General features: G+C 47.7%; 1 protein-coding gene across 1 annotated transcript in view; it reads left to right on the top strand.

Annotated features, from left to right (window-relative positions):
- LOC147113157 (dynein axonemal heavy chain 8-like) overlaps window positions 1-22,127 on the top strand; it is a 193,127-nt gene that overhangs the window by 135,436 nt on the left and 35,564 nt on the right. The window contains exon 4 of the mRNA XM_085998247.1: window positions 16,426-16,510. Coding sequence (XP_085854373.1) covers window positions 16,426-16,510 — 85 coding nt within the window. The remainder of the gene's footprint in view (window positions 1-16,425; window positions 16,511-22,127) is intronic.

Raw genomic sequence — 22,127 nt, 5'->3', positions numbered from 1 at the left:
AAATGCTTACATTACTGTTACTATCAATGACAGGGACTACAGAGGGTTAAACTGCTTTTAGTTCTGTGAGGCACTGCAGCATGAAACAACAGAAAAGAGAACACACATTTAAAGGGGCAGTACATAAACACCAACAAAAGTCTGTTAGTCTTTTCCTTCAATCCTATTTTCTCACAACAACCTTAATCTCTGATATATGCCGTGGGCTTTCAATTTCTTTCCCTTCATAAATCTGTTCTTACTCTTCGCATATCTAATAAAGGAGTTTTTACATAACTGCTTTACAGCCTTTGTTTGCTGCAAAAGGGCTAATACAAACTCCTCGACCTCCTGCACAATTTCTTGACTCCCTCTCTGTTAAACAAAGGAAGGGGTGCAAAGGTACAGAGTACACAAGGAAGGTCACACTGAGGAATTTGTTGAAAGTCCCAATAAATTTCTCGGTTGCTGAATCATTACAACTGCCTCTCTCACTCCTGCAACTCCCAAACCATCTTTACACCTCACACTGTCCCTTTACACTCTCAGTTTTGAGACAGTCCCTTTCTACAGAAAGTTTAAATGCTTCTGAACAAGCCACTGCTGCTTGTTAGCTAACAAACATATCTTTGCTAGATTTCCTTCTCCTGTGCTTCTTTTTCTAACTGTTTCTGCATATGTTCTTTTTCCCCTAACTCATTCTTGAAACATTTAATTCTGTGGAACAGAGCTTTGGTCACAGTAAACACAGTAAACACTCAGAGTCCTGTTCTTTTGGGAAACATTTTTCAACCGCTGTACTGCATACTAGCCTTGCGTCTAATCACTTACGTGCATGTATTTAATGAGGACTAATGTAGATGGCTTCTCCAAGCCGGTTCATGCCACAGGGTCTAGAAGGCAGCAATGGTCTTTCTTTCTGTCTAAGTAAAAACATGGCATCTCTTTTATACCATTTTCTTTTATAGTTCTCTTCCTGTTGGATGCAACCCTATCAAATGCTTTATGACCACCCAGTTGCTCGAACAGATTGCCAAACAGAGATGAGAGGCCCCATGCCTTTTCACACCATACTGTTACTTTCTATCATTGCTTTTCCAAAGCCATGGCTTTATTGTAAAACAACCTTTGATGTTCTTCTCATAGCAGCACATTACCTTTTATATTGCCTCCCCTTACACTACCCCTTGCTGTGATGAAAAGCCTGTGCTTCAAAAATTTACTGTAGCATCATTGAAGGGAAAATACAGCTTTTCAAGAACACGATTTAATCCAATTCTGTCTGCATTACACTGCCTGCAATGTGTGTATCATGTGATAGTGCATCCTCAGGAAGTTTGAGGTTCTCCGAGGAGTCTTCCTCTGTAGGCAGGGGCTCAAAGTTTTTTCTGTGAGGGCCCGACAGGAGAAAAGGGTGAAGAATTAGTAATGGTACCTAGAAGATGTTAATGTGCACATGAAGCACTTGACCATACTGGTTGATGTGTTGAAATTAGCTGAAGGGGCAGTTGGTTTGTTGGAGCTGAGGGGCTGTAAGGTTATATCAGTCACCGTGGTCCGCCATCACCCATGCTTAGGGTACTGGAGGTGCTGCTTATCTCCAGTGCCTCCTTCTCCTCCAGGGTCACTTCCACGATTTCTCGTGGTCCTCTCCCTGGTATTCTGAGCTCTCCTCCTGCAAAAGGGGTAGGACGTCGTTTTGTTTGGATAGCAAGGATGTGTCCTTCTGCATGTAGTGCATACTGTGAAAGTGAGAATCAGGCAGATGTAAAAAATGCGGAGATATATAAATGCAATTTGTTGTTATTGAGGATGTTTGCTGAGGAGGTGCAGGTTGAACAGCTCAGAGGAGATAAGATGAGAAGATAAGATGCAGCAGTGAAAGGAGGAAGCAGGAGGTGAGCATGTGTAAGGACTGAGGATGAGAGGTGGTACAGTGCACCACTGTGATTGGTGGTGAGGAAAGTGATGCAGGGGTGAGGGGTGGTGTGAATTGTGTATGATGGACAAGACAGAGTGGAGGGAAGGAGGTGCATTGAATGAGATGGGTAAAGAAGGATGTGTCTTGACCTTTCCTGACGCAATCATGTCATTGAAATATTTCTTGCACTGAATCCAGGTCCTGGGCATCATGCTCCTGCTGCTAGCTTCGTCAGCCACCTCAATCCAGGCCCTCTTAGTTGTTGCAGCAGGTTTCTTCTTCCCACTTGTAGGAAACAACACATTCTTCCTTGCCCTCACTGCACCCAGCATCACCTTCAGGGATGCATCACTGAAACTGGGGACCCCTTTCCCTATCTTGGCAGACATCCTTCCAATTTGGCAAGTATTTGGAGTTTCCACAGTACTTCCCGCGAGCATACCTTGCAGAGACTTTAAACACTGGATGGGAAATTGCATTACACAGGTGTGCACGAAACCCGCAGACCTGCCATTTCATCGAGCAACCCAGAAGCTTTATTTAAATAAGCGTTAAAATCTTTTAGCCTTACAGGTCACGTGATGCTGCAGGTTCATCGCCCACTAACAGCTTTGCTTGCCATGTGGCAAAAACAGGAAGTGCTCAGTTTATTCATTTTTTTCTATTGTGCTACCACAGGACATCTTTGCTGCAGTGTGGTGCCACATCAAAATCAACCTGAAGCGAGTGCGACAGTTGCTTTAAAAATGGTGTGGGCACTTACCCACAATATGCAAATACCTCATACATTGGGATTTGAGACAGGGTAAATGAAAGTTGTGCCATGTTGCAGATGCATCCCTAAGGGGACACACACACAGGCTGCGATTTTGCCGGCGCTCAGAGGGCAGGATTGGAGGCGGATCAGGGGTTAAATTTGCAATGATTGACAGCGGGTTCGGAACTCGCTGCGATCCCGCCTCCACGCAACTTTCCCGAGTGTCTGATCTCCGATTTGTAAACGGACCCGATACCAAGCGGCGGGAAAGGGATTAAAGGCACTTATAAGTGGTAGTTTAGAGCTATTTTCATAGAGTTTTGGGGTTTTCCAGCTTCTGGGTCAGGTTTCACGACATTCCAACAACACGCCAAGTAAGTGTGGCGTGAACACCAGCGAGCTGGAGACTTCACAGCTGCAACTGCAGTGTAAAAACTATACTCTCAAATCTTGTCATTTAGAAATCTGTGAGGTTGGTGATTGAATAATTTGGGGGCATTTTCTGTGTTTAGGCTGCAAGTATGTGTTGTGCATTATAAATCCACTGTAACCTGCATTGCTGGATTTTAAAGGTGCACTTACCCTAAACTGTGCCACCTCAAATTGTCATCACACATATGTCAATGATGCCAAACCTTCGTTGTACATAAATTTATTACAATATTGACAAAGAACAGAAACTTTACAAATAAATCTATCATAACACCCAAGTGAGAACCCTTGTGATTATTAACGTGACAGCTTCCTCTTACACGTGCTTCTACGTTGTGAGACCTCTGTGGCTTCAGCATATGTGAAGGCAGCCTGCTCACTTCCCTGCTGCTCCTGCTTAGATGCCTTTGGCGGCTGTCCTCTGGTTTTGGGGGCCTTGGAGGGCCCCGCCAAAGTCTGTTCCTCCTGCGGTTGTGCAGGGGCAGACTCGGCCATCTCTGTTGGCTCAGGCAGATGGGGCTCTGACCGAGGGCTCGGCAGTGGCAAGGGAGTGTGAGTGCTTGGAGAGGAGCCCCCACTTCCTTGTGCTCGAACACCACCGTCCCTCTAATGGGCCACCCGCACTTCACTGCTAGCAGGTTGCTGGAGAGCACCTTGCTGCACATCGGTGGGGCCATGTAGACCCGTCTATGTACTGACAGTCCTCATAACCAGGACGGCCATGTACCTCTGGTTCCTCTCCACGATAGATGGCCTTCTATCCTCCATAGCTGCCCATCTATCTAGAAGAGCCACCATGTTGGCTTGTATCTGGCGAGTTAGGTCCTCCATGGAGGTTGCCATCCTTTCCATGGCGGCACCTAGATTGCCCATAGTGTTCACCACAGCATTGCTAATGTTTATAATGGACTCCTCCATTCTCTGCACACTTGCAGTTACCATGGATGCAAACCCACTCAGCCTCCTGCACTTGTTCCTGAAGTTCCAGCACCGCTCTCTTTCTGGATGGCCCCAGAGGCTCAGCATTTACATGCAGCTGAGCAGAGCTGGGAGAGCCCTGCATCCTCCGACGAGGACCCTCCACTACTGTACCTGTCTCCAACATCTGCTCCTGCTCACTTGTGAGCTGTGATCATACGAACATACAAATTAGGAGCAGGAGTAGGCCACTCGGCCCCTCGAGCCTGCTCCGCCATTCAATAAGATCATGGCTAATCTGATTACTCCACATTCCTGCCTACCCCCGATAAACTTTCACCCCCTTGCTTATCAAGAATCTATCTACCTCTGCCTTAAAAATATTCAAAGACTCTGCTTCCACCGCCCTCTGAGGAAGAGAGTTCCAAAGACTCAGGACACTCTGTGAGGAAAGATTTCTCCTCATCTCTGTCTTAAATGAGCGACCCTTTATTTTTAAACAGTGACCCCTAGTTCTAGATTCTCCCACAAGAGGAAACATCCTCTCCACATCCACCCTGTCAAGACCCATCTTACTCTTCTAAACTCCAGCGGATACAAGCCTAGTCTGTCCAACCTTTCCTCATAAGACAACCCTCCCATTCCAGGTATTAGTCCAGTAAACCTTCTCTGAACTGCTTCCAACGCATTTACATCCTTCCTTAAATAAGGCGACCTATACTGTACACAGTACTCCAGATGTGGTCTCACCAATGCCCTGTATAACTGAAGCATAACCTCCCTACTTTTGTATTCAATTCCCCTCGCAATAAACGATAACATTCTATTAGCTTTCCTAATTACTTGCTGTACCTGCATACTAACCTTTTGCGATTCATGCACTAGGACACCCAGATCCCTCTGCATCTCAGAGCTCTGCAATCTCTCACCATTTAGATAATATGCTTCTTTTTTATTATTCCTGTCAAAATGGACAATTTCACATTTTCCCACATTATACTCCATTTGCCAGATCTTTGCCCACTCACTTAACCTATCTATATCCCTTTGTAGCTTCCTTATGTCCTCTTCACAATTTACTTTCCTACCTATCTTTGTGTCATCAGCAAATTTAGCAACCATACCTTCGGTCCCTTCATCCAAGTCATTTATATAAATTATAAAAAGTTGAGTCCCCAGCACTGATCCCTGTGGCACACCACTCGTTACATCTTGCCAGGTGACAACACTACTCTATCTCGCAAAAAAAACACCGAGGTGTGCATCTCTGCGCTGGTGCTGGGTGTGCTGAATGCTGGTGATGCTGCTCCCTCAGAGGCTGGTGGTTCCTCTGAGGAGTGCTCCTGCTCTTCCTCTTGGACAGTGGGGAGCAGGGCTCTCGATGGTCCTGTGGGGGAGTAAAGGCATGAGTTAGACAAGTGAAATGTATGTTGCAATCACATCCCATTGTGCAGATGCTTAGCATTATGAACATCATCTCCCATATTAGTCACTCATGAATGCTAAATCAGAGGGTTGGAAATCAATTCTGTCACCAGCTTAAATAAAAGCAGAAAATGCTGGAGATACTCAGCAGGTCAGGCAGCATCTGTGAAGAGAGAAACAGAGTTAACGTTTCAGGTCGATGACCTTTCGTCAGATCTGGAAAAAAACAGGAAATGGAACAGATTTTTAAGCACGTGTAGGAGCTGGGAAAGGGGGGAGGGGATGAAAGAAGAAAAGGGAAGGTCTGTGATAGGATAGAAGGCAGGAGAGGTTAAGAGACCAAGGCAAAAGGAGATGGTAATGGGACAGGTTAAGAAACAAAGGATGGCTCTAGATGAAGTGTAAATTGCACTGGCAGAATGAAAGACAGCTGCCATGTGGGAGAGAAGAAAAGACACAAACAAAAGGTGTGGATAAAAAATATATATATGTTAGGGGTTGAGGTTATGATCTGAAATTGTTAAACTCTATGTTGAGCCCAGAAGGCTGTGAAGTGCCTAATCGAAAGATGAGGTGCTGTTCCTCGAGCTTACGCTGAGCTTCAGTGGAACAATGCAAGAGGCCGAGGACGGTGAGGTCTGAGTGGGAGTGGAGCGGAGAATTAAAGTGACAGGCGACCGGAAGCTCGGGGTCCTCCTTACGGACTGAACGGAGGTGTTCCGCAAAGCAGTCACCCAAATTTGCGTTTGGTCTCCCCAATGTAGAGGAGACCGCATCGTGAGCAGCGAATACAGTATACGAAATTGCAAGAAGTACAAGTAAATCGCTGTTTCACCTGGAAGGGGTGTTTGGGCCCCTGGACAGTGGGAAAGGGGGAGGTATACCAGCTTGCTGTTCTACGCCTGTCTCACCGTCCCCCACTTCCAGCTCCTCTGCACCTCCGACGATCTCCATGGCTGCCTCCTCAGCGCTCGTTAGGTGCGCCAGGGATGGTGGACCTCCTCCTGTCCTCCCCTCTCCCTTTTATTGTGGGCTCTCATCTCCTGTAATGAGGGACACAAGTGGAGTTTGAGAGAGATTGAGGGAGTGAGTGTAAAGAATGGATGACATAGATGTTTAGAGGGAGACTATGAAGGAGTGTGGCGCACAAACCAAGCTCCCTCCCTGTGCATTGTTAGTTGTTGGCATTGCATAAGAGTGTGAGTGGTGCATTATAAGATGGTGACATGATTCTGTACAGAGAAAGAGAGGGATGGGTGAAGGTGCAAGGGATGTTAGAGTGAGTTGGGATGTGCAGGGAAGTTTGCAAATGCAGAGTGATGGGGATATGAAGAGATGGAAGGCAGATTGAAGGTAAGTGTGATGTTATACTCACTTTTGCTGATCGCAACAGATCATTAAACCTCTTGTGACACTACACCCAGGTGCGTCTGCAGACCGACCTTGAACTGACCTCAGCAATTTGCAGCCAAGCTGCTTTGGTATGTTGAGGAGGCCTCCTCCTTCCATCTCCAGGGAAGAGGACCTCCTTATGTCCTCTTACTCCCTCCACAAGAGCATGGAGGGAGTCCTCATTGAAGCGGGGGCCAGCCTTAGGTTTTTGCGCTGCCATACCTGCAGCAGCCAGCACTTCAGGGAATAAAATGGAAATGAATCTGCAGAGGGGACATGGCCCCTTTAAATAATCAGTCCAACATCGCCTACATAGAATACATAGAATACATAGAAGATAGGAGCAGGAGTAGGCCATTCGGCCCTTCGTGCCTGCTCCGCCATTTAATGAGATCATGGCTGATCCTTTAATTCAGTATCCCGTCCCCGCCTTCTCTCCGTAACCCTTAACCCCTTTTGCCCGTAGAAATATATCTAATTCCCTCTTAAATATATTTAATGAGCTGGCATACACTGCCCTCTGTGGCAATGAGTTCCACAGGTTCACCACTCTCTGAGTGAAGAAATTCCCCCTCATCTCTGTCCTAAATGGTTTAGCCCTTATCCTTAAATTATGTCCTCTAGTTCTGTTCTCACCCGCCAAGGGAAACATTCCTTCTGCATCCAGTCTGTCTAGACCTGTCAGAATTTTATACACTTCTATGAGGTCCCCTCTCAATCTTCTAAACTCCAGTGTGTACATCCCTAAACTACATAGTCTCTCCTCATAGGTCATTCCCGCCATTCCTGGTATCAGCCTGGTGAATCGCCGCTGCACCCCCTCCATGGCAAGAACATCCTTCCTCAGATGAGGCGACCAAAACTGTACACAGTACTCGAGGTGTGGTCTCACCAGTGCCCTGTACAGCTGCAGCAAGGTATCCCTGTTCCTGTATTCTAACCCTTTTGCTATGAAGGCCAGCATACCGTTTGCCTTCTTGACCGCCTGTTGCACCTGCATGCTCGCCTTCAGTGACTGGTGTACAAGAACACCCAGGTCTCTCTGTACTTCCCCCTCTCCCAATCTATTGCCATTTAAATAATAATTTGCCCTCCCGTTCCTGCACCCAAGGTGGATAACTTCGCACTTGTCCACATTATAGTGCATCTGCCATTTATCCGCCCAATCGCCCAGTCTGTCCAAATCGCTCTGGAGCCTCACCAGCAATTGCCTTGGAGAACCCACACGTCGGCCCTAACGAGGTCAATCAATGAAAAATTTCAACTGCAGGGCAGCGGGAACCGGGAGCAGGTCTGGAACCCGCCGAACAGCGGACCCGCCACCATCCCGCCTCCAGGTGCAAAATCGGGGCCACAGAATTTCAGTCCCCTTACCTCTAGCGCACACTTCCCATACTCTAGACATCACAAGCTAAACATCACACAGATGCCAAAAAAGTCTTAATAAAAAGAGATGGAGAAACAATCATTGATCTGGAATTTTAAATTTACAAGCATTTATAACTGTCTTTTGATCATAGAAGTTTCTAAATAGCTGCAGTTACCTGGATTTGCCTATTCAGAGCAATGACCTTGAAGCACGTAAATATTAACACTTGCGATCCACTAGATCACTAGTCTAGTGGAGAAGCATAGTCTTGACGGCGGAGAGGTCTGGGAATTTGGGAGCTAAGTTTAAGTGAAGAGCCAGTGCTCACTGAGAACAAAGAACAGGCATGGTCGGGGGATAGGCAGTTGGCTCAGGTAACTTTAACCTTGCAGCTTGGACTTGCAGTTAGGGATAAAAATGCAGCCACTATTAGAGCCAGGGGAACTTAAACAGCAGAAGAGAGGAGACTGGGGGAAAGAGAGCAAAGGATGGCAATGGATTGTCAAGGATGGCAAAGGAGCTCCTTAGGTAGCACTTAATGGCACAGTTTTAAAGAGTGTGCAGGGAAACCAAACCATCGTCAACACCTTCACTGAAGCGTACGAGAGCATGGGCCTTACACGAAACATCCGTAAGACATAGGTCCTCTACCAACCTGCCCCCGCCACACAGTGCTGCCCCCCGATTATCAAAATCCATTACAAGGCCTTGGACAACGTGGACCACTTTCCATACCTCAGGGGCCTACTGTCAACAAGGGCAGACATCGATGACGAAGTCCAACACCGCCTTCAGTGTGCCAGTGCAGCCTTTGGTCGCCTGAGGAAGAGAGTGTTTGAAGACCAGGACCTCAAACCCAGCACTAAGCTCATGGTCTACAGGGCAGCAGTGATACCCGCCCTGCTGTATGCCTCAGAGACATGGACCATGTACAGCAGGCACCTCAAAGCACTGGAGAGGTACCACGCTGCCTCTGCAAGATCCTGCAAATACATTGGCAGGATAGGCACACCAATGTCGGTGTTCTTGCTCAGGCCAACATCCCCAGCATCGAAGCTTTGACCACGCTTAATCAGCTCCGATGGACGGGTCACATCGTCCGCATGCCCGATACGAGACTCCCAAAACAAGCGCTCTACTCGGAGCTCCAGCACGGCAAGAGAGCCCCAGGTGGGCAGAGGAAACGCTTTAAGTACACCCGCAAAGCCTCCTTGAAAAAGTGTAACCTCCCCACCGACACCTGGGAATCCCTGGCGCAAGACCGCACAAAGGGGGAGGGTGAACAGGCAGAGGCCGTGGTTCACATTGGGACCAACGACATAGGTAGGAAGAGGGATGAGGTCCTGCAGCAAGAATTTAGGGAGCTAGGTAGCAGATTAAAGAATAGGGGCTAGAAATTGACTTTGGGGCGGCCAGCTCGCTTGCGGCCAGAAATTACCGCTGTGCGCGGAGCCACTTGCGCCCGCCGGATATTCAGTTTCAGCGCCCCAAGTCAAAGCCGGCCGCAAATCAAGGGTTTCGGCGCCCCCGCTTGGGGCGCTGAAACTGAATATCGGCGCGCTAAGTGCCGCAGCGCCACCCGCTGCGGAGCGGCAGGCTGCGGTACTGCAGGCCTTCCTCCCTCTCTTAAGGGGGAGGTGCCTGCAACAGCACGATCGCCGCTCGCTAGTGCCGGCAAATGAGCCCGGCACCACGGAGAAGTGCCGGGCTCCCGGAAAACAGCTGGCAATGCCGCGGGGGGGGGGGCGGTGGAGGAGGCCGCGGAAGGAGGTGCGGGCAGGCAGCCGCCGAAAAAGCGGCCGGCCGCACATCCGCCTTAACTCGCCCCACTACCGCATCAGGTAGGCCCCGTTTTCTGGTCGCTGTTTGCGGCCGCCGCGGAAGAGGCGGCCGCAACTCAATATGGCGGTCGGGCCGGTAGCGGGGCGGTAGCGGGGCACTGCGCACACCGATGACATCATCGGTGGCGACGCAGCGCTACTGGCTAACGCCGCCATTACCGCACCGCTGAATATCGGGGAAAGTTTAGCAAGTGGCGCAAAAGCCCTCTTTGGGCGAAAACTGGGCACAAAGCCAACCGAATTTCTAGGCCTAGGACCTCAAAGGTTGTAATCTCTGGATTACTCCCGGTGCCACGTGCTAGTGAGTATAGGAATAGGAGGATAGAGCAGATGAATGCGTGGCTAAAGAGTTGATGCAGGAGGGAGGGCTTTAGTTTCCTGGATCACTGGGCCTGCTTCTGGGGAAGGTGGGACTTGTACAAGTCGGACGGGTTGCAGCTGAACCAGAGCGGGACAAATATCCTTCGGGGGGGTTTAAATTAAAATGGCAGGGGGTTGGGAACCTGAGCAGGGAGACAGAGGAAAGGAAAACAGGGATAAAAGCAAAAGATAGGAAGGAGAAAAACAAAAGTGGCAGTCAGAGAAATCAACGGTTTAAATCAAATGTGGCCACAGTTAATAATAATTCTAATAGGTCTAAGAGCGTTAAAAAAACAAGCCTGAAGGCTTTGTGTCTTAATGCGAGGAGCACTTGTAAAAAGGTGGATGAATTGGCTGTGCAAATAGAGGTAAACGAATATGATTTGGTTGGGATTACGGAAACGTGGCTCAAGGATGGCCAAGACTGGGAACTCAACATTCAGGGGTATTCAATATTTAGGAAAGATAGGCAAAAAGGAAAGGGAGGTGGGGTAGCATTAATGGTTAAAGAAGGGATTAATACAATTGTAATGAAGGATATTAGCTCTGATGATGTGGAATCTGTATGGGTAGAATTGAGAAATACTAAGGGGAAAAAAACATTAGTGGGAGTGGTATATAGACCTCCAAACAGTAAGGCGGAGGTTGGGGATGGCATTAAAAGGGAAATTAAAGAAGCGTGCAATAAAGGCACAGCAGTCATCATGGGTGACTTTAATCTACATATAGATTGGGCCAACCAAATTAGTAACAATACAGTGGAGGAGGAATTCCTGGAGTGTTTACGGGATGGTTTCCTGGACCAATATGTCGAGGAACCAACCAGAGATCAGGCCATCTTAGACTGGGTATTATGTAACGAGAAAGGATTAATTAGCAATCTTGTTGTACGAGGCCCCTTGGGTCGGAGCGATCATAATATGATCGAATTCTTCATTAAGATGGAGAATGAAGTAGTTGACTCAGAGACAAGGGTCCTCAATTTAAATAAAGGAAACTACGATGGTCTGAGGAGCGAGTTGGGTAGGATTGATTGGGGAATGGCACTCAAAGGGTTGACGGTGGATAGGCAATGGCAAACATTCAAAGACCGAATGGATGAGCTACAGAATTTGTTCATCCCAGTTTGGCATAAAAATAAAACAAAAAAGGTGACTCAACCGTGGCTAACAAGGGAAATTAGGGATAGCATAATATCCAAGGAGAGGACATATAAATTGGCTAGAAAAAGCAATAATCCTGAGGATTGGGAGCAGTTTAGGAGTCAACAAAGGAGGACAAAGGGATTAATTAAGAAAGGGAAAATAGAATATGAGAGTAAGCTTTCAGGGAACATAAAAACTGACTGTAAAAGCTTTTACAGATATGTGAAGAGAAAAAGATTGGTGAAGTCAAGCGTAGTTCCCTTACAGTCAGAATCAGGGGAATTTATAATGGGAAACAAGGAAATGGCAGACCAACTAAATACATACTTTGGTTCTGTCTTCACAAAGGAGGACACAAATAACCTCCCAGAGATACCGGGGAACATAGGGTCTGATGAAAGGGAGGAACTGAAAGAAATCAGCATTTGTAGGGAAATGGTGTTAGGAAAATTGATGGGACTGAAGGCTGATAAATCCCCAGGGCCCGATGGTCTACATCCCAGGGTACTTAAGGAAGAGGCCCAAGAGATAGCAGATGCATTGCTGGTCATCTTCCAGAACTCGATAGACTCTGGAACAGTACCCATGGATTGGAGGGTAGCTAATGTTACCCCACTATTCAAAAAAGGTGGTAGAGAAAAAGTGGGGAATTATAGACCGGTAAGCCTGACATCGGTAGTGGGGAAAATGCTAGAGTCCATGATAAAAGATATAATGGGCCAGAAATTCCAGGCCAGAAGCGTGAGTACGGTCGGCTTACTCACGCTTCTGGCCGTTGGAAATTCCGGCGTTCAGCATGAACAGTGCATGCGGGGAACGCCGGCATTTCCAGACCTCGAGCGCATGCGACTGCACAGGCAACGCTTGCGCAGTGAACTTCGTGGATTTCATTCATGAAATCCGTGAGGTTAAGTCCTTAGAAGTTACACTGAAAAAAAGCAAGTGTAAAGTGGTTCATTGGCTGCGGAGGAAGATATATTTTATCGTGGAGCTTTTGAAATGCAATATTTTTGTTTGGGAAAGGGAGGGAAGTTATTTTAAGAAATTTTAAGTAAGTTTTAAAGTTTAAATTTTTTTTTTTTTAAAGGGTTTTCAGAACGGTAGGTAGAAGGAGCAATTGTGGCTGTGTGAATGGAATGTGAGAATGAGTTATGTATGTATGTCCACATATATTCCTTTACGTATATGTATGTATGTTTTATATTCCTTTACTATGAATGTATGTTTTTAATTATGATTTTCCAATAAGTTACTTTCTCTGAAAGTCATAATTAAATAATACATTCATACACATAAGTAAAGGAATATATACATAACACGCAAAGGAATATATACAGACATACATACTTTCAGAAGCTCCACGATAAGAAATATCTTCCTCCGCAGCCTCTGTAGCAACTGTACCCATGCTTTTTTCATGTGTAAGTTGTAATGACTGGACCTCACTGAAAGCATTAATGAAAGCGGCGAATTATACTGCGCACGCGCTGCATGTGCAGTCGCACGCGTTCTGCCTCTGAACCCCTTCGTTCAGAGGACAGGAAATGCCGGTTTTCCCCACATGCACTGTGCATGCTGAAAACCGGCATTTCATCCGGCCAGATGCGTAAGTACCCCGACCGTACTAGCGCATTTGGAAGGGAATTATTGGGCCAACATTTTACATGTCAATAAAATAAAAAATTTAACACTTGCACGACTTGCCCCCTCGCATCTGCGACTGAGGGTCCAAGGAGGTGCATTGCGCAAGAGGTCATCATCGGATGTATCCTCACACTGTTCCCTTTGGGGAACTGTATGAAGTGGTGGAAGGATTTATGGCCATGATTAACGCTCATTCCGTGACCGTGACCATCTTTGAACCAGCCATTAGGGTGGTTAGTCCTATGGCGGGAGGGTTTTACGGGCTCCCACAACCCATCTGAGGGGGGGGGGGGGCCACCAACACCCACGGACGCAAGTATCCCGCTGGATGTCCACCCAGAATTTAAAGTTGGAGCTCCGACTCCACTTGCCGGGACTGTCTGGAGTGGGGTTCAAAACCCTACTCCTTCTGGCCCAGCGGCGGGGATGCTTACTGCTACGCAAAAGGCCCACTCCGCACAAAAGGTGACACCCATACGTTTCCTGCGCCTATTCCCTCCCCGTGACTGGAGCCCTATGCTGCCATTTCACGTTGCTAATCGGATTGGGCGTTTGTCACAGCGGTAGGATCCCCGCCGCTGGGCCAAATCAGGGTAGGGTTTCGAACCCCGCTCCAGACAGTCCCGGCAAGTGGAGTCGGAGCTCCGGCTCTAAATTCTGGGTTGACACCCAGTGGGATATTTGCGTCCATGGGTGTGGGTGGCCCCCCCTCCTTGTATAGCTTGTGGGAGCCCGTAAAACCCTCCCGCCATAGGACTAACCGCCCTAATGGCTGGTTCAAAGATGGTTACGGTCACGGAATGAGCGTTAATCACGGCCATAAATCCTTCCACCACTTCATACAGTTCCCCAAAGGGAACAGTGTGAAGACACGTATGACGACGACATTGCTAAATAAATAAATGGAATTAAAAAAATTCTTTTAGGGCTTTTAAAAGTCTTTAAATTGCTTTAATTCTCTTTAAAACTATATCAGATTAATCAAAATAATGTAAACATTTTAAAAAGTTTATAAAAGTTACCAAAATCTTCAAAAAACTTCCAAAAACCTATTTAAACTGCTGCTTTGCATGTAAAAAAGCAAAGCAGCTTGACAGAAACATTGGGGGCGTGTCCAGTGAAACTGAGACCTCAAGGGGCGTGTCTCACTTACACTGCACGCTCCTGGGTCCGCGCTGGCTGCACTCCTGGGCGGCGTGACGTCATACGCTGCCCGGGAATGTGCTTTCTATTTCTCCAAGTTCAGGCGTCCCAGAAGCTGATCGGCAGGAGCGCAGGGTAAGTGCAAATACGGGGCTTGCACGCGCTGCAAGCCCCGTTCTGGAATTTCTGGCCCAATAGCAGAGCACTTGGAAAGCAGTGACAGGATCGGACAAAGTCAACATGGATTTACAAAAGGTAAATCATGCTTGACCAATCTACTGGAATTTTTTGAGGATGTAACTGGTAAAATAGATAAGGGAGAACCAGTGGATGTGGTGTATTTGGACTTTCAGAAGGCTTTCGATAAGGTCCCACATAAGAGATTTGCGTGCAAAATTAAGGCACATGGGATTGGGGGCAAGGTATTAACTTGGATAGAGAACTGGTTGGCGGACAGAAAGCAAAGAGTTGGAATAAACGGGTCGTTTTCCGAGTGGCAGGCAGTGACTAGTGGGGTACCGCAAGGATCGGTCCTAGGACCCCAGCTGTTCACAATATATGTTATTTATCTGGACGAGGGAATTGGATGTAATATCTCCAAATTTGCAGACGACACAAAGCTGGGTGGGAGGGTAAGCTGTGAGGAGGATGTCGTGAAACTCCAGTACGATTTGGACAGGTTGGGTGATTGGGCAGAAACATGGCAAATGCACTATAATGTGGATAAACGTGAGGTTATCCACTTTGGTGGCAAAAACAGGAAGGCAGATTATTATTTGAATGGCAATAGATTGAGAGAAGGGGAAGTGTAAAGAGACCTGGGTGTTATTGTGCACCAGTCGCTGAAGGTAAGCATGCAGGTGCAGCAGGCGGTTAAGAAGGCAAATGGTATGTTGGCCTTCGTAGCAAGAGGGTTCGAGTACAGGAACAAGGATGTCTTGCTACAGTTGTACAGGGCCTTGGTGAGACCGCACCTTGAGTATTGTGTGCAGTTTTGGTCACCTTACCTGAGGAAGGACGTTCTTGCCATGGAGGGAGCGCAGCGAAGATTCACCAGGCTGATACCTGGGATGGCAGGAATGACGTATGAGGAGAGATTGTGCCGATTGGGCTTATACTCACTGGAGTTTAGAAGATTGAGAGGGGATCTCATCAAAACTTATAAAATTAGAGTCATAGAGTCATAGAGTTTTACAGCACAGAAAGAGGCCCTTCGGCCCATCGTGTCTGCGCCGCCCATTCTGGCAGTTCTGGACAGACTAGATGCAGGAAGGATGTTTCTGATGGCCGGGGAGTCCAGAACCAGGGGTCATAGTCTAAGGATAAGGGGTAAACCATTTAGGACTGAAATGAGGAGGAATTTCTTCACCCAGAGAGTGGTGAACCTGTGGAATTCTCTGCCACAGAGGGCGGTGGAGGCCAGTTCATTAAATATATTCAAGAATGAGTTGGATATATTTCTTGAGGCTAAAGGGATCAAGGGATATGGGGAGAAGGCAGGGACAGGGTACTGAAATTGGATGATCAGCCATGATCTCATTGAAGGGCCGAATGGCCTACTCCTGCTCCTATCTTCTATGAATCTATGAAGCATCCGGGAAGGCGCCGAACACCTCGAGACTCTTCGCCGGGAGCAAGCGGAAGCCAAGCGCAGGCAGCGCAAGGAGTGCATGGCAACCCAAGCACCCCACCCGCCCGCCCCTTCAACCACCGTCTGCCCCACCTGTGACCGAGACTGTAGGTCCCGCATTGGACTCATCAGTCACCTGCGAACTCATTTTTAATGTGGAAGCAAGTCATCCTCGGTTCTGAGGGACTGCCTAAGAAGAAGAAATATTAACAACTGTTCTCCAATCCCCCGACTATCTGTAAGCACCGCCATGGGAGTTATACTAATCTTGTTCATGATTGCAGGGGATAATTTAATGGAGAAGATGTAATAATTAACAAATTAATTGGGGAAAAAATTTGTGTCGATGCCATTTTATTTTTTTTATTTTCATGACGAGCTTAATGAAGTACAGTAATGAAATGTGCTTATACGAAACACAGTTTTGGCTTGAAAAAATTTTATCATCATTAATACTTTTTGTTGACAGCTCCAACCTTTTGATGATTTCTTTTCGAAAGGAGGCACAAAATCAGTTGTGTTCTTTTACCAAGAAGCTGAACCACCAACAATAGGTAAAACTTATTAATATGTTGAGATTTAAACATGATTAATGTGGAAGTGTATTTGCTTTAATATGCACACAATCCTAAATATAACCAAGAGGATATCCTTATATTTACCTGCATCTTCTTGCAATCTGGCCCACAATTTTTTTAATTTTATTGAATTCAGTTTTGCACATGATGGGATTTGAATGCTTAACCACTGTGTTGCTGGTCCATTACCGTAAATTCATGGCTACCATATGAACCATAATGAAAGCAGAAAATACTGGAAATGCGCAGCGTGTCCATCAGCTTCAGTAAATGGAAAGGGTGGGTTATCATTTTGTCCGAACTGCAAAATATAAATGTATATTTAATGGGTGAACAAAGCAAAAAAAAAGGCAAGGCTATCAACAGAGAATGGGCTGAGTGCATAGTGCCTTTGACTTATTTACCCAAAAATTCTGGTGGTATGGGAGGGCGGATCATTTTCCTGGGGCTTGGATTTGGGGTGGACTCTTGGTCTGCCAGGGATCTGCCCCAACCGCGCCATGTTAAAAATTCTGCCAGAAGTGAAGGCTGGTTAAAGAAGTGTCTGTCCTACAACTTCTGCAGCCATGAAAATGTTGGATTTAGAATGGGATGACGTCCCCATCCTAGATTTTGTAATTCCTGCCCTACAGCTCCTGTAATAAGAAATAATAAGGTATTAGGTGGGCTCAGACTAAGAGAGAATGCAAGAAGGTCTAAGACAGGTTTAAAGTGCATGTATGTAAATGCACATAATGTGGTAAATAAGGTTGCTGAGCTGCAGGCACAGATAGCCACATGGGAATATAATGTTGTGGCGATAATGGAGACCTGGATCAAAAAAGGGCAGGATTGGGTTTTAAATATTTCTGGATATAAGGTGTTCAGGAAAGATAGGGAAGGAAAGAAAGGAGATGAGGTGGCAGTATTGGTGAAGGAGAATATTACAGTGCTGGAGAGAGGATGGCCGTAATTTTGCTGGCGCTCAGCGGATGGGACGGGTGGCGGGTCAGCTGTTAAATTTTAAATGATTGACAACGGGTCGGGAACCCGCTGTCAAAACGCACACACTAGACTTTCCCGATGTCGGGTCTGCCAGCGCTGTGCAGACTCGACAGGCAGCGGTGGGGGAGGCAATTAAAATCATTAGTGGCTTGTTTACAGCCACTTATCAATGGTTTTTTCCCAGCTTTTTGGATTTGACAGGTCCCCACCGGTTTCCCCCTTTGCCTAGACCCTATCTGTAAAGCTGAGGTGGGAGGTCAGTGGCCATTGAATCAGCTGATGAGTTGACAGCTTCATATTTCAAGTCAAAGCTCCCAGCTGATTGAGATATGTTCCCTTAACCACTAGCTTCTCTAAACTGCATTTCCACTACAGATTCAGGATGCTGCAAGTCTTCACTCAAGTCTCCATCCAGTCTGACCTCATTACCTCTCTCACCATTGACAGATCGCTTCTATCATCTCTACTTCACCTGCCATCTATTCCATCAGCCTTGGTGCCCTTGAAACTCTCTCAACTTGGTCCTCAGAATCCCACCACAATCTGCCCCAACACCAGCATCACCAAGCACACCAGCAGCACCAAGAACAACACTAACACTAACAATCAACTGATGCTGTACAGGACTGAGGGCATCAGCACCCGACCACATTGCTATCCGGGAGGGCAGGGATGGCCTCACCATGGCCACATTTACTTCACTTGACGCTATACACCCTGGCTGCCACATGATGTGCCAGGTCGGCACCACCCCACACCAACAACATAAGGGGCTGGATTTTACCTCCCTGAGGAGACGGGTTTGGAGTCGGGACTGCTGGCAAAATCAAAAAGAATGGTAGCGGGCCCCGAACCCACTCCCAACCCACCTCCAAACAATCTTCCCGGGAGTCAGGTCCCCGATTTGCGCAGTAGCAGCAGTAAGAGGATTATAGCCGTTTAACTGCCTATTAACAGGTAGTTAGCAGGCTGTTAACAGGTTTTTTCCCATTTTGAGACTTCTGCTGCGGGCTTCCAACGTCGGGGAACTCTGCCAGGGTAAGTGAGGCGTGCTGTGGATCTGTTGTAATGTTTGTGTATAGATGACAGCTGCAGAAGTGGTGTGAAGGATCCAATGGGACACTGGTGAGTATTAGAGGTAAGGAGATGTTGGGAAAGTCATTTTTAATGTGTTTAGATTTTTCTGTAGGTGACAAGCTTTGAAGTTTTTATGTGGCCTCACCTCATTGGGAGAAGTGACAGATCGCTACTGTAACCTCACCTGCAGCTGCCATATGTTTTCTCCTAAGGAGAGAGTCATTGGAGAGCCTTGGTGCATGGGCTTAGTTTTGTACAGTGATTGTCAGTGTTTGACAGCACCTCAAAGTTGTCAAACACTGACAGATCATCTGTCAAAAATAAATGGTACATGTCCCTTTAAGAAAACCGGCAGATGAAGCGTCATCAACTGACGTCATCTGACACCGGCTTTTCCTTAATTGGCCGGCAAGCCCGCAGGACGGGCTTAACAAGGCCAATCGGGAAAATAGCGTATGTGCGTCGGACATTGCTGGGGGTGGGACTAGAACCCAAAGGCAGCAGTCCCGCCCCCAATTCATCTTGGCAGGTAAAATCCAGCCCAAAGTATCCTTACAATGCCCAAGTATTGTGGGGGGTACCATTATGTCTCACCATTCACTGCAACTCACTAAGCCACTTCCAAAGGTGCTCACAAATCTGTCCAAGAATACAAAGTATTGAAAATAAAGATTTCAATTTTTGACAGCACATTAACAGAACTTTGCAAGAACATTGGCTAAAACACCCAAGTGGCTACCCTTATGTGTTGTTAGTTGGTATGATTGCACTAGGGTGAGGCATAGACATCACCGCTCCAAGCACTGGCATCTGCTGGACTACGTCGTCATCCGAGCGAAGGACTGCAAGGGCGTCCGCATCACCCGCGCCATGACAGGAGCTGACGACTGCTGGACAGACCACCACCTAATCTCTGTCATTTCCATCAACGTAGCCTCAAAACAGTGGCGGCAACAGAAGCAATGCCGCAGGAAAATCAACGCTGGAGCACTGAAAGACCCTGCTAAGAAAACCCTATTTAGCCTGCGCCTCACAACCAACCTGATGACCCCCAGTGATTCAGAGACACAGAGTGTCCACAGCACCTGGTCTGCACTCAAGGCCTCCATAATCAGCACCTGTGAAGAGACGCTCGGTCACTCGACCAGGAAACACCAAGACTGGTTCGACGAGAACGACCAGGAGATCCAGGAGCTAATGAGCTGCAAGCGCAAACATTCATGATCTGGAAACAGCAACAGAACTCGAGAGCAAGAAAGCAGCTCTACAGACGCCTGAAGGCCGAGGCCCAACAAAAAACTTGCGACCTAAAGAACAGATGGTGGGTGGAGAAAGCACAGGAGATCCAGCAGCTAGCCGAAAACCATGATGTGCGTGGATTCTTTAGTGCAGTCAAGACCACCTATGGCCCAAGCACCCAAGGTCCTACCCCACTGCAGTCCAAAAACGGAGAGGTACTCATCAAGGACAGAGAGGCAGTTAATGCCCATTGGAAGGAGCACTTCAAAGATCTCCTTAACCGAGACTTTGTCTTCGACGCAAGTGTCCTCAACTCCATCCCACAGCTTGCTACCCGCCACCACCCCAGCACAACCCCAGCCCGGCATGAGGTTGAAAAGGCCATCGGACAACTGAAGAACAACAAGGCCTCAGGAGCAGATGGAATCCCCGCCGAGGTGCTAAAACATGGCAGAGAAGCACTATTGGCGCGAAAACATGAACTCATTTCTCTTTGGAAGAAGGAGAGCATGCCAGGGGATCTCAGAGATGCCGTAATCATGACCATCATCAAGAAAGGTGACAAGTCTGATTGCAGTAATTACAGAGGAGTCTCCCTGCTGTCTGCCACAGGGAAAGTAATCGCAAGAATCCTCCTCAATCGCCTTCTCCCAGTGGCTGAAGAGCTCCTCCCAGAGTCGCAACGCGGATTCCGCCTGCTAAGTGGCACAATGGTCATGATCTTCACCGCGCGTCAACTACAACAGAAATGCAGGGAACAGCACCAACCACTGTACATGGCCTTCTTTGACCTCACAAAGGCCTTCGACACCATCAACCGTGAGGGATTATGGAGTGTCCTCCTCAAATTCGGCTGCCTTCAAAAATTTGTCACCATCCTCCACCTGCTTCACAACGACATGCAAGCTGTGATCCTGACCAACGGATCCACCACAGACCCAATTCACGTATGGACCGGGGTCAAGCAAGGCTGTGTCATCGTACCAACGCTCTTCTTGATCTTCCTTGCTGCAATGCTCCATCTCACCCTCAGTAAGCTCCCCGCTGGAGTGGAGCTAATCTACAGAACAAATGGGAAACTGTTCAACCTCTGTCTCCTGCAGTCCATATCCAAGGTTGTCCCATCCTCTGTCATCGAATTACAGTATGCAGACGACGCTTGCGTCTGCGTACACTCTGAGGCCGAACTCCAAACCATTGTCAGCACCTTCACCGAAGCGTACGAGAGCATAGACCTTACACTAAACATCCGTAAGACACAGGTCCGCTACCAACCTGCCCCCGCCACACAGTACTGCCCCCTGATTATCAAAATCTATGACGAGGCCTAGGACAACGTGGACTGCTTTCCAAACCTCAGGAGCCTACTGTCAACAAGGGCAGACGTCGATGACGAAGTGCAACACTGACTTCAGTGTGCCAGTCCAGCCTTCAGTCGCCTGAGGAAGAGAGTGTTTGAAGACCAGGACCTCAAATCCAGCACCAAGCTCATGATCTACAGAGCAATAGTGATACCCGCCCTCCTGTATGCTTCAGAGACATGGACCATGTATATCAGGCACCTCAAAGCACTGGAGAGGTACCACCAACGCTGCCTCCGCAAGATCCTCCAAATCCATTGGCAGGATAGACACACCAACGTCAGTGTTCTCACTCATGCCAACATCCCCAGCATCGAAGCTTTGACCACGCTCGATCAGCTCCGATGGACGGCCACATCATCCGCATGCCGGATACGAGACTCCCAAAACAAGTGCTCTACTCGGAGCTCCAACACGGCAAGAGAGCCACAGGTGGGCAGAGGAAACGCTTCAAGGACACCCTTAAAGCCTCCTTGAAAAAATGCAACACCCACACTGACACCTGGGAATCCCTGGCCCAAGACCGCACAAAGGGGAGGAGAATCATCCGGGAAGGCGCCGAACACCTCGAGTCTCTTCGCCGGGAGGAAGCAGAAACGAAGCACAAACAGCGGAAGGAGCGCATGTCAACCCAAGCACCCCACCCACCCGTCTTTTCAACCAATGTCTGCCCCAGCTGTGACAGAGACTGTGGGCTCGATTTTGTCATTGGTGCGGGCTGGGGACGTGTCAGCCGCTTTTCGTGTTAGCCACCCGACTCTAATTTGATGTGCGAAAAATATGCGATTTTCCCCTAATTGGGCAATTGATTTCCAGCGTGTGGGAACCCCTGGCCCACTTAGTCTTTCCATCCTGAAAGTCGCCTCCGATGATGTCTTCAGTCCTGCTGGATTTAAGGCCTGCAAGCAGCCTTGCTTCTTCTGCAGACTGCA

Source organism: Somniosus microcephalus, chromosome 9, assembly GCF_052327205.1.
Source record: "Somniosus microcephalus isolate GS21.2 chromosome 9, FLI_Smic_1.0, whole genome shotgun sequence".
NCBI classification, from domain to species: Eukaryota; Metazoa; Chordata; class Chondrichthyes; order Squaliformes; family Somniosidae; genus Somniosus; species Somniosus microcephalus.
Note: the sequence above shows the minus strand (reverse complement) of the source record. Positions and strands in the feature narration are given on the sequence as shown.